At 40.9% G+C, this 18,233-nt stretch overlaps 2 protein-coding genes across 9 annotated transcripts in view; one reads left to right on the plus strand and one right to left on the minus strand.

Moving 5' to 3' along the window:
• The window catches only part of CBX5 (chromobox 5), a 49,279-nt gene extending 42,269 nt beyond the window's left edge, over nucleotides 1–7,010 (minus strand). The window contains exon 1 of the mRNA XM_081315800.1: nucleotides 6,907–7,010. The gene's annotated coding sequence lies outside the window, so the exon portion shown is untranslated. The remainder of the gene's footprint in view (nucleotides 1–6,906) is intronic.
• Nucleotides 7,011–7,556: 546 nt separating this feature from the next.
• HNRNPA1 (heterogeneous nuclear ribonucleoprotein A1) lies at nucleotides 7,557–17,314 on the plus strand. Of its 8 annotated transcripts, none has more exons than XM_081317246.1 (14): nucleotides 7,557–7,772; nucleotides 7,864–7,902; nucleotides 9,689–9,805; nucleotides 10,196–10,342; nucleotides 10,871–11,081; nucleotides 11,187–11,279; nucleotides 11,363–11,455; nucleotides 11,696–11,800; nucleotides 12,009–12,119; nucleotides 13,194–13,322; nucleotides 13,529–13,591; nucleotides 13,820–16,096; nucleotides 16,493–16,574; nucleotides 17,162–17,314. In XM_081317246.1, exons 1-11 carry the CDS (start codon nucleotides 7,758–7,760, stop codon nucleotides 13,582–13,584), a joined length of 1,116 nt encoding a protein of 371 aa, XP_081173372.1. In that variant the 5' UTR covers nucleotides 7,557–7,757; the 3' UTR covers nucleotides 13,585–13,591; nucleotides 13,820–16,096; nucleotides 16,493–16,574; nucleotides 17,162–17,314. The 8 variants fall into 8 exon arrangements, with proteins under 8 accessions (XP_081173372.1, XP_081173373.1, XP_081173371.1 ...); XM_081317247.1 differs by having other exon boundaries at nucleotides 13,820–16,092; XM_081317245.1 differs by having other exon boundaries at nucleotides 13,820–16,574.
• Nucleotides 17,315–18,233: the final 919 nt, after the last annotated feature.

Here is an 18,233-nt window from a genome sequence, read left to right on the forward strand (position 1 = left end):
AAGTACAGTTTCTATTTTATAACAGAAACTTTGTGGAAATATTTAATTAGAATCCATCCATAATACACTTTATTATCATTAAAGAACATATTACTCAGTTGTCCAAAACTATTTGTAAAAAGCAAAGCCTCCTTTGAGACAAGCCTGGCTCCCAGTGATTTCATGGATATGTCCACGTAGTTTTCTTGGTTTCCTATTGCCTTCTTCTGATATCTATGATATTCCCCAATACTTCAGTTAAGTATCAACCAAGAGAGCCTTGGTGGAGCAGTGGGCTAATGCCTCCTTAAGTAACACCAGCTGCCTGCAATTAGTGCAGGTTCGCATCCCACCAGGCTCAAGGTTGACTCAGCCTTCCATCCTTCCGAGGTAGGTAAAATGAGGACCCAGATTGTTGGGGGCAATTAAGCTGACTTTGTAATAATGCCGCTTGGGGTGTGTGTGAAAGCCCTAATAAGCAGGCATATACATAGAATGAAGGCTACTGCTAAGCTTGTAAGCCGCCCTGAGTCTTCGGAGAAGGGCGGGATATATTTATTTATTTATTTATTTATTTATTAGTTTTTATAAACCGCCCTTCTCCCGAGGGACTCGGGGCGGTGTACAGAGGAAGGAAGGTATACAGATCGAACAATAAAAATAATAAGAAACACTAATGAACACAAACTGGGACCCCAATTAACGCTATCATGCCAGGCCAGCCTGCTGAAACAGGAAAGTTTTTAAGTCGCGACGGAAGGTACGGAGGTCAGGGGCCATCCGGATTTCTGTTGGTAAGGTGTTCCAGAGGGCTGGCGCACCCACTGAGAATGCCCTCCCCCTGGGGGCCACCAGCCGACATTCCTTGAGCGGTGGCACCCTGAGGAGGCCCTCTCTGTGGGAGCGCACAGGACGGTGGGGTGCTGACATCGGCAGAAGGTGCTCCCGAAGGTAGTCCGGACCCATGCCATGTAGGGCTTTGTAAGTCATCGTTAGCACCTTGAACTTCACACGGAAGGCAGCCGGAAGCCAGTGCAGCGCACGGAGGAGAGGTGTGATATGGGAGTATCGGGAGGCTCCCAAGAGTGTCCGTGCCGCCGCACTTTGCACCAGTTGAAGCTTCCGAGTGGATCTCAAGGGCAGCCCCATGTAGAGAGCGTTACAATAGTCTAGGCGAGATGTCACAAGGGCATGGGTGACTGTACGTAAGGAATCCAGGTCCAGATAAGGCCGTAGTTGGCGAATTAGTCGAACCCGGGAGAAGGCCCCCTTGGTCACAGCTCCAATGTGGTCTTCCAGGGAGAGCTGCGAGTCTAGGAGGACACCCAGGTTGCGGGCCCTATCAACAGGGGGAAGTAACTTGTCCCCAATGTTAAGCAGTGGGACGTTCTGAATCTCCTGGTTTCCCGGTACGTACAGCCATTCAGTCTTGTCCGGGTTCAGTTGAAGCCTGTTTCTCCCCATCCATTCCCGGACCGCTTTCAGGCAGCGGGACATCACGTCTAGGGCATCACTGATATTGTTTGGAGTTGAGATAAAAAGCTGGGTGTCATCAGCATACTGATGGTACCCTACTCCAAAACTGCGAATGATCTCACCCAGCGGTTTCATGTAGATGTTGAACAGGAGAGGCGAGAGGACCGACCCCTGAGGGACTCCGCAAGCGAGAGGCCTCGGGGTCGACCTCTGTCCCCCTGTCAGCACCGACTGCGAGCGACCCTGGAGAAAGGAGGAGAACCAACGCAGAACCGTGCCTCCCACTCCCAGTCCCCTGAGGCGTCGCAGCAAGATACCATGGTCGATGGTATCGAAAGCCGCCGAGAGGTCTAATAAGACTAGGACAGAGGAATGGCCCCTGTCCCGGGCTCTCCAGAGATCATTCATCAGAGCGACCAATGCCGTCTCCGTGCTGTAGCCCGGCCTGAAACCCGATTGGTACGGGTCTAGATAAACCGCTTCATCCAGGATCTGAGGAAGTTGGTGCGCCACCACGCTCTCAACAACCTTCGCAAGGAAGCGAAGATTGGAGACTGGACGAAAGTTATTCAAAGAGGATGGGTCCAAGGTGGGCTTCTTGAGGAGAGGTCTCACCACCGCCTCCTTCAAGGCGGTGGGGAAGTGACCCTCACTCAGAGAAGCAGAGATGACCGCTAGGAACCAGCCTCGTGTCGCCTCTCGAGCTGCATAGGCCAGCCAGGAAGGGCACGGGTCCAGTAAGCATGTGGAGGAGCTTAACCTTCTCATAATCCTGTCCACTTCCTTAGGAGTTACAGGATCAAATTCTTCCCAGATGACGTCGACAAGACTGTCCACGTCTTGTTCTTCCATCTCAGCCCAGTTGGAGTCCAGACCAGTTCGAATCCGAGCGATTTTATCCAGCAGATATTAAATGGAATTAAAAAAAAAAACAAGTCCAACAAGCTTTGCTTAGCTTAAGCCCAGACAAGAATTACCATCTACTGCTCCCGAATCATCTATCTTTAATTAAATATACTTTCTTGAAAACACATCTTTAAACTGTTTTTCATTACAAATTAGTCCTTTTTGGGACACCTGCCTTACTGATGTCTAAATTTAAAACAAAATGTTGAACATCAAAATGAACTCTTAAAATTAGTGTCAAAATATGATCTAAATTTCTTAGTTGTTTCTAACATCTACAATTATTTTATAGCAATTGCAGTAACCTATGCTATCACCAATTGTCTGACGAAACCTATTTTCAAACCACTTGTATACATGGTTCTTGTTCCAGTTTAACAATACATGGGTTTGCTTTTAGAGTATACATTAATAAACAGTCTACATTTACTTTGACAGCAAATGAAATCACTCCATAATGGTCTCTGCCTGCCTGATTTTGTTTTATAGCTCAGCGAGGTTTCATACTGCTTTATAATCTTATCTTTTTATTAACAAGGAACCCCTATAGCCTAACTGAAGCATCAAATCATTGAAGGGAATAAAAATAGTTCTCTATGCTGTAAGTTAAGAAAACTTACTTATATACTATTCATTTATGAATTTTGAACATAACTGGCTTCATCTGACTTTTGACTAAAAAGTAAAACTGTTCAAAGTTCCCATGGCACTGAACAAAAGGATTTATGATCAGTCTCTGAAGTTACAGCGCTTGCAGTACCTCTGTGGTCACATGATCAAAGTTAAGGCACTTGGCATCTTGCTCACATGACCAAAAGGGAGCTTCAACTCCCCCATCCATGTCCTTTTGATCCCCTGCCACCCTGCATGCTGCTGTCCCAAATGACATTCACCATCTTTTTGCTCCCACTGCTTATAAGGTATATCTGGCCTGACCCTTTGTGAGAGAGCTGCTGGCTGCATGCAGCTCTCTTCCTCACATTGTGCAGTGGTTTCTTTGCAAAACCTGGAGAAGATGGCCCTGTGGCCAGAAGCTGCCTTGCAAAGGGTCAGGGTGATAGGAGAACAGGGGCCTTGGAGTGAAAGGTGATGAGGACAATTGGGGCAACTGTGACTTTGAACCATGCTAGGGCTGGACTTTGTGCTGTGGCTCAGGACCCTCTTATAGCCCCAGAGCTGTAGCATACCAAGAAGCTCCTTTGCACTGCACTGGTGGGCCAGGTTGGATCTGGGCTTTACACTGTGGTTCAGAGGCTTCTTGCAGGTTGCAAGATGTCAAGATGTCAAGAAGTCCCTGAGCTGCAATGGGGCAAGCAGGGGAGTTAGTGCACTCCTTTACCTTACTCAGGCTTGAGCTGGGAGGGACCAAGCCCCAAATGGCTTGGCTTGTGTGGGCCCTTCGCTAACAACCAATAGAGTTTGCTTTATCCAAAAAGTACCGGTAAAAGGTAAGAGATCTAATTCAACTTTAAAGCAAAAAAAAAAAAAGTAGGGTGGTTGAAAACAAAAAAGTTCTAAAATGCTCATTGCTTTGACAATCACTGTATTTTAAATAAAAATATTGGTCACTGCACTTCAGTCATTTAAAGTGTTTAAATATATTTACTTTTTGTATACGAAAAGGGTTTATTATAATAGCAAATCAGGAATACATTTTATTTCATATTTAAGCTAGCTTAATATTTAAGCAAATCTGCTATTTGTTCAGAAAGTGGTCAGGCAGCATAGCATGCTAAAGACAATATAAACTAGATCAAAGTTACATTAAAAAAGAAAACAAAAATAAATTACCAATTTATCTATATTAATCTATTTATCCTTATTTTAATGTGCATGAAAAATAGTTGATAGAAATAAAAATTACATTGAAACAAAAATTTTATTTTTATAATAGTAATATTGTAGACAAAGAAATATTGAAACATGAGATTTCACAAAGGAATCAGATTACTGACTTCTAGAGAATTTTCTGAATGTCATTTGCTGGTTAATTTTTCATCAATATTTATTGAGATAGATTATGTGTGTGTGTGTCTGTGTGTGCATAGAGAGAGAGAAATAGGGGGGGAGTGTTTTCTCATTAAATGAGTCCTTATTCTGAGTAAAGATCCTATTTAAAATAGCAAATCAATTTTATTAGCATTTTTACTAGAAAATAACCTGAAATGTACCAACATAACTCATGTTGAGATTAAGAAATCAACTTTACATTTCAAGAGGACTCTCTTGAAATCTGCTGAATGCTACCATGTTCCAAGCTGAATCCTTGTGATTTTTCTTCAATTTTCTTCTGTTCTTGAGCCAAGTTTATGATAATCAGGATACTGTTTATCTGTCCAGATTATTGTAATAGGCAACAACTATCTCTTCCATTCAAAATACTAAACAAAAAGCTAGGATGCAAAAACCACTTACCTGTAAACTTTACAACGTACTGAGTTCCATGTGAGCCAGGCTCATGCTTAAATGTACTATTAATAGGTCATTATGGCTATACATGGCCAACATGAAAAACACTGTGGGGGGGGATAATAGAACAATTAAGAACATTTTTAATCTAGTATCCCAGAATTGCACAGAATTCCCCATTAAGGGATTTTTCCCCAAGCATGCTACATCTCATATACCTGTAGTTCCTAATTATTACTGAGAAGCAATCACAACTTTACCATTCCAGCAACCAATTTAAGATTTCCCCTTAGTTCAGAACTGTATATTTAATTTGTATCCTCCTTTTAATATTTTTTTTACAAATAACTCAAGGTGGCAAACATATACAACACTCTTCTGTTTTCCCCACAACAACCCTGTGAGATGAATTGGGCTAAGAGAGAGTGACTTGCCCAAAGTCATCCAGCTGGCTTTCATGACTAAGGAGGGGATTGCAACTAAGTCTCCTACTTTCTAGTCCAAACTGGCTCTATGTGCTTTATATGTATATACAGTCATGCTATCAGGCATTAATTGTCCTTGGGCAGACTAGGTACTAGTGAGAAGCTAACTACACATACGTAGTTCTTGACTTACAAGCATAATGGAGCCTGATCATTACAATTGTAAGTTGTGGTGCTCGTTAACTGAGGCACCCACTGATCACTTTGCTTAAAGATCACAATCCTTGCTCTTCCCATTGTGGTTGTTAAGTGATCCTGCAGTCCTTTTCATTAGTAATTCCTATTTGTCCCTAAAGAAAGTTGATTTTTATGCCATAACATGGTGCATTGTGAGCAAAGAAATGTCATTCCTCATGGAGGCGAATGCTGTCTACAATTTTAGATGTAAATAGTAAGTTTGTCATCAACCTCACACCCAAATACCATGCATTCATAGCTCTCCAGGTGTTTCAAGTATCAAAGTAGGGCTAAACTGTATCTCAGAAAACTGCATGATTTTTTAACCATTATTCCCCTCACTTTATTGCCATTATGCACAATAACTATGCACAACTAACTAGTACAGTAGTATATAATTACTGTATATACTCCTAGCTTACTGTAAAACAATCCAGGCATGAACACTAAGGGAAAGAAACTTAGTTGCATGAAAACAATGCTTTCATATTTTAAGTTAATGAAGCATCCATATGCTTATAGTTCCACAAAAAAGTTCCTTTCAACTAAAAAAAAAAGAAATGCCTGCATATGGCTATGTTAAGATTATAGATAATATATATGTATACCTTTACGTTCTCAAAGATTTATAATACCAGAAAATTCTCTACACACTCATTTCTTAGGATTTAATATGAGATCTCTCATAAACGCTGCCAGACTGGACAAAAATTAACAATCCGCCTTTCAGTTCAATTTTTTAAAGTAAAGCCAGATAAACCAACCAAAATAGTAAAAGAAAAACAGGCATTTATATAAGTACAAACGTTTACCACAGTAAATAATAATGCTCTAGAGTCTAGAATGTATATAAAGTAGTTCGTATCATGCAATTACTGGGCTTCTCAGGCCAAGACCAGGGCATCGAGTTAACTAGATACGGTTATTTTTTTATTGTTTTAAAATTGTTGTAAAATTCTCCGTGGGTAATATATAAAACGCTTAAGTGAAGGTGCAGATACCCGGCCACCACTTTTATAGAAAACGACTCCCACTTTCAGGCAAAATGAGCGCCTCTCTCCTGAGAGGGTGGGGTCATGGCGGGAAAGCTTTTTACTCCTAGATTCCCCCCCACCTCAAGGACGGCTCCTTGTAGCCGGGTAGCCGTTCATTGGCCAGACTGCCCATCACTCCAACAGCAGCGGGCCAACCCTCCCGAAGACAAACGCAGCACCCCCGTTGGTTAAAATGCCTGTTACTTCACACACCGGATCTTAACGCTCAGACGCTGTTAACTGCCTCAAGCTTTCCCTCATTCGGCTGTCACTCACTTTTCAGGACTCCGCCCAGGATGCAGGCCCCGCCCTCCTCCCAACGGTGGCTCACTGCTCAGTCAATCAGGCTCCCAATCACACCGAAACCACACCCCCTCCCGAAGAATCACTGGCTCTCGGTAACGCGCTACCCGCCAAGACTGTTTCCCGTGGTCGCTCACCTGGGGAAAGTAACGGCTCGGTAGGAAACCAACTTCCCCCTCCCTGGTTTGTACCCCCTCACGGCCACCGCTTCTGCGCAACGCCCGCCAAAACAGCTTTCCAGTGCGCACGCGCTAGCCCCTCCGCCCCCTTCCCAGCTTCACCGCGCTGGCGTGAGGCGCGCGCACCTCCTTACTATCTTCCTCAACCACCGTTCCTCCCTTCGGCTGATATATTTCAAGACGCATGCGCATAGGTACAGTACGCCTCACCGTGTACGCCTGCCTGGAAGCAAGTTTTATATATAAAGCGATCTTTTTTCCCCTTCTACCCTGGCATGTACCTTCACCACCACAGGGATGGATATAGTTCTAACCACCGACCTAAACCCGTTTAGAAAACGAACTTAATTCCCGCCTCTATAATAATGAATGAAGAGAAGATGGACCAATCTCTATAAAGATGGCCGGTCGTAAAAGCCAATCAGAAGAACTTACGCTCCGAATGCTCCAATGAGAAGGAAACAATGTGAAGGAGAAGGGTGTTGCCTTGCAGCTGGAGCTTTAGGAGTAGAGGGCGGGAAAATTCACCAAATGAAAAGAGTGACAGAAATCCAACCAATAGAAAGAAAGAAGGTGGGGCAATGACGAGGAAACAGGCGTAACTTTATGTATTCATCCACTAGGAGGCAGACTATTTGCCTATTGACCAATAGGCATCGACAAAAGCTACACAGCTATCCAATGAGAATGGGTAGGGTGGGTGTTGAATAGCGAAGGCGACGACGCACTGGTGACTCTGCCCCTTTTGGTATCGGGTGCAGCGAGAGGCAGCGTCGTTCGTAAAGAAGGGCGGCCTTGCTACTGCCAAGATGTCCAAATCTGAGGTAAGAGCCTGTAGAGGGCATTTTAATTTTTATTTTTACGACTCTAAACCAGTGGCTTGTTTTTGTGGAATTATGTTTCCTTTGCCTTTAGGGATCGTCTGATTATGGGTGCGATCTGTCGCCTAACGCAGTAAGTGTTACAAATATCGTTTCTCTCCACATTCCCGCTACTGAAACGCATTGTTTTAATTTTGCGCTTGTCTTTTTCCGCCGCTTGTCCGCTTTCTGATTCTCCTTTGTTAGTAGGTCCTTTTTCTCCGGTTGGGCTTACTTCTCTCCCCCCTCCCCGCCGTGTCTTCCAAACTGCGCATGCGCGTCGTGCTGCTCGCTTAGGCGCCATCTTTTCCAGTGCGTGGCGTTCACAGCTGTTCTCTCCTGCGCTCGTAATGGCTGCGCTTGCGCCGGGCGGTGCGCAGAGCTGTAGAAGCGCGCGCCTGCGCGCTTCTACGGAGCAGTTCGGAGCTTGCGTGTGGGTGGGGGGATGGGAAGATGCGAAGGCCACGTGCTCGCTGGCTTTGTCTCTGATAGCTGGTTTCTCGGCCTTTAATTTTCACCTTGTCTCTGCTCCAACTTCTCTGTGCAAATGGAAAGAGACGGCCCGGTAGCACTCCTCCTTCCCTTTCCTTCAGATGATTTTTATGTGAGGGTGAGAAGAGAAGGCCTTGCCCTTCAGAAGCAAGACATGTGCCCGAGGAAGCGCCAGTTAAAATATATTAAAATTTGGAAAGCACTTAACATTGGCTGAGAAAGTCTGTTCCATCAGCCATTGTATGTGTTTTATTGTCATAAATTTTGTGGGTTGCTACGAGGTTGCCGTTCTGCAAAGTTAACGTAATCTCGCCTTTCCCCCCCTCCCCCCCTTAAATGGTATGTTTACTTCTAAGTATGAGATAACAACTACTTTGCTGGAAACACGAAAATACACATAATTTGCGAAAATGGTAAATTTATTAAGACAGCGATACTTTCCGCAGGCCTAATAAGCGTATTGCTGAATATCCTTACATAGATGGCCTGTTGTATTTCTCCTTTTTCGGAGCATATCAGAACTAGTGGCTCTGTTCCTAAATAGTGTGTAACAATGCAGAAGCAGCCAAGTAAATGCTTTAAATACCTTAATTGCACTGGAGTTTAACGCTAATGTTGATCTATCTACTGTCTTGGGGTTCTGTTTAAAAGTAGTTAATTGATGTAGGGTGAAAGTTTGCATTTTATGACATAAGAATGGACAAAAAATAAGTACATTTTCTGAGTGATCTCTAAAGTACAGGCAGTCCTCGATTTACAACCATTTATGTAGTGACTGAAGTTACAACAAACCACTAAAAAAGGTGACTTATAACCAGGTTTCCATCCAGGTTTCTTATAACCATCGCAGCATCCGCATTGTCATATTGATCAAAATTAGGTTGCTTGGTAACTGGTATGGACTGATGAAGATTGCAGTGTCCTTAGGTCATGTGATCACATTTTGTGACTAACTTAACTGCAGTGATTCACTTAATAATTGTGGCAAGAAAGATTTTAAAATGGGGAAAAAATTCACTTAACTATTTTACTTAGTATCACAAATTTGATTGTATGTCAAGGACTGTCAGTACTTAGGTTCTGTAGTTGTTAGATAAAAACCTAACACGAAAACGGTCACATCAAGCCAAAAATTGTTTTTCATGTGAAAAAGGTTTTATGAGCTTGGTTCTGGTATTCACAACAGCTATATTGCATGTGCTAAAAGGACTTCCTATTTCTTAAATAGCTAGTTTCTGCAAACCTAATCTTGTACTTTTTACTGGTTCTCACTGATGGTGCCTAGTATTCTTATATGCTGAATAAACCGTGCTTATTTTCATTATGGCCCCCCACCATTATAAGCTGTGATCATATCCTTCCTACTGTTGCCTACTTTTCTGTTTCAGTCCCCCAAGGAACCTGAACAGCTGCGAAAACTGTTTATTGGTGGCCTGAGTTTTGAGACAACAGATGAGAGCCTTCGCAATCATTTTGAGCAATGGGGCACACTTACAGATTGTGTGGTAAGTATATGCCACCTTATGTCAAAATGAGTGGCAAAACAATTTTAATAAATATCTGTGCCTGAATTAAGGTACAGGAAGTATAGAATAGTCAGGAAAAAATATCCCAAATACTGCATTAACTACTAATGTTGCCTTTAGTATATCACTATTTCCAATAAAATGGGGTAATTCGGTTTTTTTAAATCCAGTGGTGTCAAACTGCCGGCCCATGGGCTGGATGCGTCATGCCAAAACCACGCTCACCCCAGCTCCGGCAATGGGGAAAAAGTTGCAATACGTCACATGACGTGGCGAGTTTGACACCCCTGTTCTAAATTAAACATTTTTTGCACCAGGTACATTACTTACACTTGTGTATTTTAGAGCAAAATGTATGTTATTTCTTAGGTAATGAGAGATCCCAATACTAAGCGCTCCAGGGGGTTTGGATTTGTCACTTACTCAACAGTGGAAGAGGTTGATGCTGCCATGAATGCCAGACCACACAAGGTTGATGGTAGAGTTGTTGAACCAAAGAGAGCAGTATCTAGAGAGGTAAGAATCACTGTTGCATGCATAGTCAACAGGTTCAAATTCTTAGCAAAAATGCTGGAAGCCCAAAACATTGCAGTCATGAATCCTACTCAGAACATTGATAATATGGTTGGCTTAACAGTTTACTCCTGCATTAGGCATCTTTGGTTTAAATTTATTTGTAAATTTTATTGGCTTTTAATTTAAATTGTTTTATTTTGTTTTTTGCTATGATCTGTGCATGTAAGTTTTCTTAGGTTCTTTTTAAAAAAATCATGAATTGCACTTGGGAGGAAAACAGTTTAGTATTAATTGCTCCTCCCTTCTACCAATATGTTGGCTGAGATTTAAATGAATTGTTTTTCTGTGGTGCCAGCTTAGAGAAAGCTGATCTGTAAATTTAGAGTTCTGGTTTTTTTAAATTTGCAATTTATAGGCTTGAAATTTTAAATTTGTCTTTTAAGATACATCATGTGTTATTTGGTGGTTTGGATAATCACCAAGCAGCCACAAATAATATATTGTTAAATGTTTTTTGTCCTGCCTCAGGATTCCCAGAGACCTGGAGCACATTTGACAGTGAAAAAAATCTTCGTTGGGGGGATTAAGGAAGATACAGAGGAACACCATTTGAGGGATTACTTTGAACAGTATGGCAAAATTGAAGTTATAGAGATAATGACCGATCGTGGCAGTGGCAAAAAAAGGGGATTTGCCTTTGTTACTTTTGATGACCATGACTCTGTGGACAAGATTGTCAGTAAGTATCTTATGTCATTCTTTCAGCTAAGCTTTAACTTGTTCTATTTCCTCTATATGAGGCTTCTACAAAGATTTTGATACCATTTTATCTTTTCATCTCTAGTTCAGAAATACCATACTGTAAATGGGCATAATTGTGAAGTCCGAAAGGCTTTGTCAAAACAGGAAATGGCCAGTGCCTCTTCCAGTCAGCGAGGTAAGTATGCAGTGTAGTAGGTGTGCACTACAGATAAAACTGTCGTGATATTTTCCAGGAATGCTATATATTGTTATTCATAGGTCGCAGCAGCTCTGGAAGTTTTGGCAGTGGGCGTGGAGGTGGATTTGGCAGTGGTGACAATTTCAACCGTGGTAGCAACTTTGGAGGCCGTGGTAAGGCTTTTGAAGATGTAAAATTCATTTTAAGATTTTAATCACAGTAAGGACATCAAGGAATACATTGTTGCATCTTATTAGGATTAATGGGTTTCTTTCTGGGATTGAGCAGTCCTTTGGATCTTTTCTGTATACTTTTTTTATACAAATGCCAAATTATGTGTGTTGATGACTTATCACAAGTTCACCATAAATCTGAAATGAGATCAATACGCTGCAAATTTTTTTTCCCCTCAGGTGGGTTTGGCAGCCGCAGTGGTGGTAGTGGTGGTGGTGGTGGAGGAGGAGGCGGCGGAGGATACGGGGGCAGCGGAGATGGCTATAATGGGTTTGGCAATGATGGTAAGTTCATATAGCTTTTGAAAGTTGCTGTTTTTCATAAGCTGCTGTATAGCTACATATTAATTTAATTTTAGGGTATGTGTATCTTTAGTAAGGCATACATAAAATCGGCAAAGTAGTCTTCATTTTAAATAGAGATTTGTTAAAATATACATCTATTTTTATGATTGGCAGTGTTCTGCGATTCAGGATCTTATTTGCTTTGTAGGTTATGGAGGCAGTGGCCCTGGATATTCTGGAGGAAGCCGGGGTTATGGTGGCAGTGGAAGCTATGATGGATACAACAACGGAGGGGGCGGCTTTGGTGGTGGCAGTGGGGGTAAATTTCAATTTGATCTTGAGCACCTAAGATTGTTGTTTTTGCTGTACTGATAAGGTAATATGATAGGGAATAAACTGCCAGAGCAAATATGTCTAGACCAGTAATAGCAAATCAGTGAGGTGCATCAAAGTTGACATGCCTTGATGTTTTGGGTGACATGCCAGCATTTACCAGCACCTTAAACTATTCTCAAAAGCATGCCCCATTCTTCCTTGATTTGCAGATGCTGCATAAGAATGGCCTGGGTTCTTCAGGACTACCAGAGACCTCATAGCCACCTAAAAAAAAGTTTTTTTTCTTCAGCACTAAGCGCGCACACACGGTTCTTGTGCAATTTACAGAGGCTCCAGGAACTGGGAGAACATGGCCCTCTTGCACAACTTCTAGAGGCCCTGTGAAAACTGGGCCATGAGGCAATTGCACCATTCCCCAAGGGTTGTGCTCCTTATAGAGCAACACAAATTGGCCTTTTTGAGTGACAGTAGCACTAGGGCTGAAATCGAGGCCCAGACCTGTACTTTAGGCTCAATCTCAAGACTGCTGAGTGCTGCTGTTCAGGGTGGCCTAGATGGGGAGGAGAGAGAATTGTTTCTCATTTGATTAGTTGGGGGGGGGGGGGATAATGTACCAGCAGAGTCAAGTTAGGAAAGTTTTGACGTGCCCAGCCTAAAATGTCTAGAGCAGTGGCTCCCAACCTTTTCTATACCCCACACCCCTAGGACTCTTCTGATATATTTTCGCACCCCTTACAAAGTTCAAAATAATATGCATGTACACTATAATTTTGAAAACCCACGTTTTTGCACCCCCTGGAATATCATCTCTCACTCCCAGGAGGTGTGAGCACCCCCAGTTGGGAACCCCTGGTCTAGAGAATAGCAAAAAAAACCAACCCAAATATATGCTGCCATCTAGTTGCAGTATGAATTTTTGCAGTCTAGTCTATTAGGCTTAGCATGCACCTTCATTTAAACATGCTCAGTGTATTTGGGAAAATAAAGATATGAAGGAATTTCATAAGTTAAATATTTGGGGTTTTATAAATTTGCGGATGATTTTTATTCTGTTCAGGAAGCAACTTTGGAGGTGGAGGAAGCTACAATGATTTTGGCAGTTACAACAACCAGTCTTCAAGTTTTGGGCCCATGAAAGGAGGAAGCTTTGGAGGGAGGAGCTCTGGCCCTTATGGTGGAAGTGGTGGTAAGTGTATGATCTAATTAATTAGGGAGAAAATGGATCGTGTTAATTTCTAGTTGAATTCTTGAATGATAGACATGAAAAACTTGACGTCAACCATCCCACTTCATTCTTTCTCTTTATAAAGAGTGTAGGGTTCCGTTCTTTCTGAACAGTTTCCTTTTTTTTTAACCTATTCCCGTTTAAGATAACTTATTTTTTCATTTTAGGTGGCTATGGGGGCTCTGGTAGTGGCAGTAGCTATGGTGGTGGAAGGCGGTTTTAATTCCTAGGTAAGACTTCCTCCATGTGCTCATGGATAAATGCAGTACTAAATGAATTGTAACAGTAACTCATAATGTGGCTGAGCAAGTTATTGTAGTTTAAGCATATTTGGAATAAAATGCAGATGTTAAAGCTAATAAATGGATTGGCAATCGGGGGAACAAACTTGATATTGGATTATAGCCTTGAGTCTCAATATGTTTAGATTAACAACTTTATTCCATATTATTCAACAGGAAACAAAGCTTAGCAGGAGAGGAGAGCCAGAGAAGTGACAGGGAAGCTACAGGTTACCACAGTTGTGAACTCAGCCAAACAGAGTTGTGGCAGGGTAGAACTGCCTCATGAAGACATGTGTTAGACAAGCGCTTGTTTGCAAACATCAGGACTGTATTTGTGACTAACTGTATAACAGGATATTTTAGTTTTTGTGTTCTGTGGAAAGTGCAAAGCATTCCAACCAGGGTTTTTATGTAGATTTTCTTTTTCCACACCCATGCTGTTGACTGCGAACTGTAATAGACTGATCATGACGCTGAATAAATGTGTCTTTTTTTAAATGTGCTGTGTAAAGTTAGTTTACTATAAGCTAATGTACACTGATTTTCACTACATGAAAAAGATTAGTGAAGAGTCAAATAGCAGAGAATGATTCTCGGAATGCCAAGGTATTTTTATATTCAAAGCCAAATATATTGATTTTATATCTTGTTGAACTTCATGAAAAACAAATCACAAGAGATTTCCTCAATGAAGAACCACTTCCAAAATGTTTTCCTTATTTGAATAAGGACATCATCTTGGTAGCTTGACAATTGTTCTTTCCTGTTTGCTTTTTCAGCTGATGCCTTCCCTTTTTCTGGTTGAGTTTAAAGAGTGACTGAGGCAGGAGATTTTATATGCTGAATTAAGGCAAATAAAAAGATTGGCCACATCAGCATATAGGCATAGCAGCTCAACAGCTTGAAATGAGACATTTGGCAATAAGTCACCACTAGAGCCTGCTATGCTTATGACATCTCTAGGCAGTTATCCAGCTGGATCTGAGTTGCCCCAAATAAATATAAACATTTTATCTGTACTATAGAAATTGCAATTTCTTGGGCTTGACAGCAAGAGAATCAGCTGTCAAAAGCTGTGGAATTTCCAATAACTGGAATGTTGATACCAGATTGTTGTGGCTCAATTGCAGTCTCATTTATATAATAAAAAATAGGAAACATTTTACACTGAAGAGACTAGCAAAATACATGACTTTTCATCCACTGCTAGCTGAACGCATAAATATCTCAAATGTTAACATTTGCTAAAATTGTTAAGAGTCGCCTTGCTTGTTTGTAGATGGACAGCAAACAAATTTAATAAATAAAAATGGATAAAAGTATCCCAACTAATGGTAGCGAGGGAAGGTTACAAGATTATATAAGCTAGTTCATATAATTTATATCTGTTAGGCAAAAGTTTTATAAAAAGCCATTAGTCTAAATTAAACTTTGTGCTCTCTTCTCAAAAGTAGACTAGATTTTGTAATGAGAAGTTCCAGCATGGGTAAAAGAATGTGAATCTTATTACGGCACTATTAAGCTAATCTTGTATTAAAAGTGCTACTAGTTTGAGGCATTTAAAAGTAAACCTAATTACCCCCAAATTGCTTCATTCTTGTGAGGGAGCCAAAAAGATTCTCATATCTGTTAAAGTTCAGTTGCGCTTTGAAATTCCAGAAATGGTTTCCATTCTATAAAATACATTTCATATATTTTCCCACTTAATGCAACTTACCATACAAAATGGGTACACTGGCTCCTATTTTCTGGTTCCATTGAACATTGCTTGGTAGTATGTTTCTGTTCCACAAGATGGAAGTAGAAATGTACTTAAAAATTGGAGGGTATAGATATGTCATGGAATTTGCATTATACTTTGGTCAATTAATCTGTCAGATTTGAACACGCCTGTAGCATTTCTTAGTGTCTTACGAAACAAGACAAATGTGTGCTTAAATATGTTTGTGGTGCAATAGTGCTTGTATATGGTGTGTGTACAAGTGTATTTATATATAAAACTTCTGATTGGTGACTGGTTTAATTTAGAATGAAAATTAATAGTCCTGATGGGTTTTTTCGTGGCTGAGTTTGCAGTAGCAGGTGGATCCTGACAAGACCTCAGGATTCACGAAATAATAACTCGTTTTTGGCATGGTAGCATAACCACAACAAAGGAGAGCACACCAGGACCCGAAAACTAAGTAGCATTACAAAACCGGGAGGCATGCAGATGTTTGAGCTACTAGGAACGGCTAGCAAGCGTAGCTCCGAATGGCTTCCAGATCAGACGCTACTACAGCTGAGAGTAGACACGTGTTTTGAGTCAAGTGGACAGATAAGCCAGGTGCAGGCTTCTGCTGACTAGAAGGGAGTACTCAGTGACCATCGGAAGGAGTCAGACGAGAGTAAGGATCCTAATCCTCTTAGGACTAGCAGAAGGAAGGAAAGGTTATATTACTGTACTGGTAGGTAAGAACAGATTTTACTTACGTCCTATACAGTTTTGTTACCCTACTAAACTTTCTCCAAGATTGAGTTTACCTTGTAAATGCCAGTCTAGCTATCTTTTAATTCACCCAGTGCTGTAATACGCAAGCAATAGATGGACCGAATGTTACTAATTAATATTTTACTGTCACAGGCCTGGCAACATCGTTAAATGACATGTACTTTTAATAAAAGCAATGCCTTTTCATCCCTCTTTGCGTGGCCTTGTTGACTTAAAACAATTTTAGCATAACACAGTGCACTGGCTGTGCTGCTATAAAGGCAGAGGAATTTATGGGGGTGGGAATGCTTATATTAAAGTATGAATAGGGACTCAATAAAATTGGGCAGTATTTAATTTTTCTTCCCTTTTTATAGGAAAAAGAGGAGCTGTCCGTGGTAAAATGCCTTTCTTCCTGACAGATGGACTGTCGTTCGGATTTCCCTTTTCTTTTTAAAGGTAAAAACAATGCTAAATTGTGGGAATAAGTTTACCAAAGCAAATGAAATATGCTAACATACAGTAAATGAGTTTGTGGTGTAATTTAACTTGAGAGGCAGATGATAGGTGAACTTTTAATGTTTACTGGTAGTCTTTTTTAGACTAATTGAGCCCAGGATTTCTGTTATTAAGTGAGACATTTGTTAAGTGAGTTTCCCCCATTTTACGACCTTGCCACAGATTTGTTAAGTAAATCTGACACTCCCCCATTGACTTTGTGAGAACATTGCAAAACGTGATCGCATGTCCTTGGGACACCGCAACGGTCATAAATATGGACTAGTTACTAAGCATCTGAATTTTGATCACATGATCATGGGGATGCTGCAAAGGTCATCTGAAGAATGGTCATAAGTTATATTTTCAGTGCCGTTGTAACTTTGACCAGGCACTAAACAAACATGTAAGCCAAGGACTACCTGTAGTTATTTAACATAGTGGTGAAAGTTAACATAACTATTAAGAAACACGGATTTTTCAAAACTGCACCCCCTCCCTACCGTTATGTCTGATCTTAAAATTTATTATTGCTATTTGTCTTGCAGGTCTCTTCAGCTTGATGTACCATAAACCTTTCAAAGAAAGTTACGTTGCTACTAGGTAGCTGTACTGTAATCTATTGTTATGAATAACAATAGTTTAATATTTAAATCATTATTTAATAAAACTCTATTCAATAAACATTTTTTATATAAATAGACTACTTTTTGTGACTTGTTAACATCTCTTCCAATAAGATGTTAGAATGTGTTTCTTAAGAATAGACAAGCTTCTATGATAGCAAATCAGGTACCAACTAATGGATTTTTTCAGCAACATTTTCTCTACAGTGTGAAATCCTAGTTATTTTACTTTAACGGTATATGTATGTTCTTATAAATTAGCTTCCCTAAAATGATATAGAAATGCAAGCTTGCAGTTCATGAAGCAATTTTGCCTCTTGAACCAGTATTAAAAATAAGGAGCAATGGCCTTCATTAAACGGTAGCTGCATGGAGCTGCCTGATAGTGGCCCAGGTAACATGAGAGAAGAGATTTTCTTGGCAAAACGCGAAGGGATGTTAGAAGGCTAATGGCCACTTATGCTTGTAAATGCTGGTTTTCCCCATATGTCGGGTTCCCAACCAGGGGTGCAAGACTATTGCAGAGGGTGCAAAAACTTGGGTTTTCAAAATTATAGTCTATATGCATCATTCGTTGCTGTTATTTTGAACTTTTGTAAGGGGTGTGAGAATATATCAGAAGCATTCTAGGAGTGCGGGGTATAGAAAAGTTTGGGAGCCGCTGCCATATGTGAAGATTGGCCCTCATTTATGTGGAAAAATATCAAAAAAGCAAACACTCTGAACTGTCTTTATTAGTCAAAACTCAGGTCTTTGACTTGTCATTCAGTTGAGCTCGGGCAGTAATATATTCCTAACTAGTTGGCCTGTAGTTTTATTGTATAGGGAATGTATAACTGCAAACAAGACCAGGATTCTGGTGCAACAGTTGAGCTGGTAAATTAAATCTATGTATATGTATCATCTTTGCATTTATGCAAACATGTTTTCCAATAGCCAAGATAGACCAGACCCATGCACAACAGTGTTTCCTATCTAATTCCGGTTAAATGCT

Source organism: Vipera berus (assembly GCF_964194415.1).
Source record: "Vipera berus genome assembly, chromosome: 2".
In the NCBI taxonomy this organism is placed as follows: Eukaryota; Metazoa; Chordata; class Lepidosauria; order Squamata; family Viperidae; genus Vipera; species Vipera berus.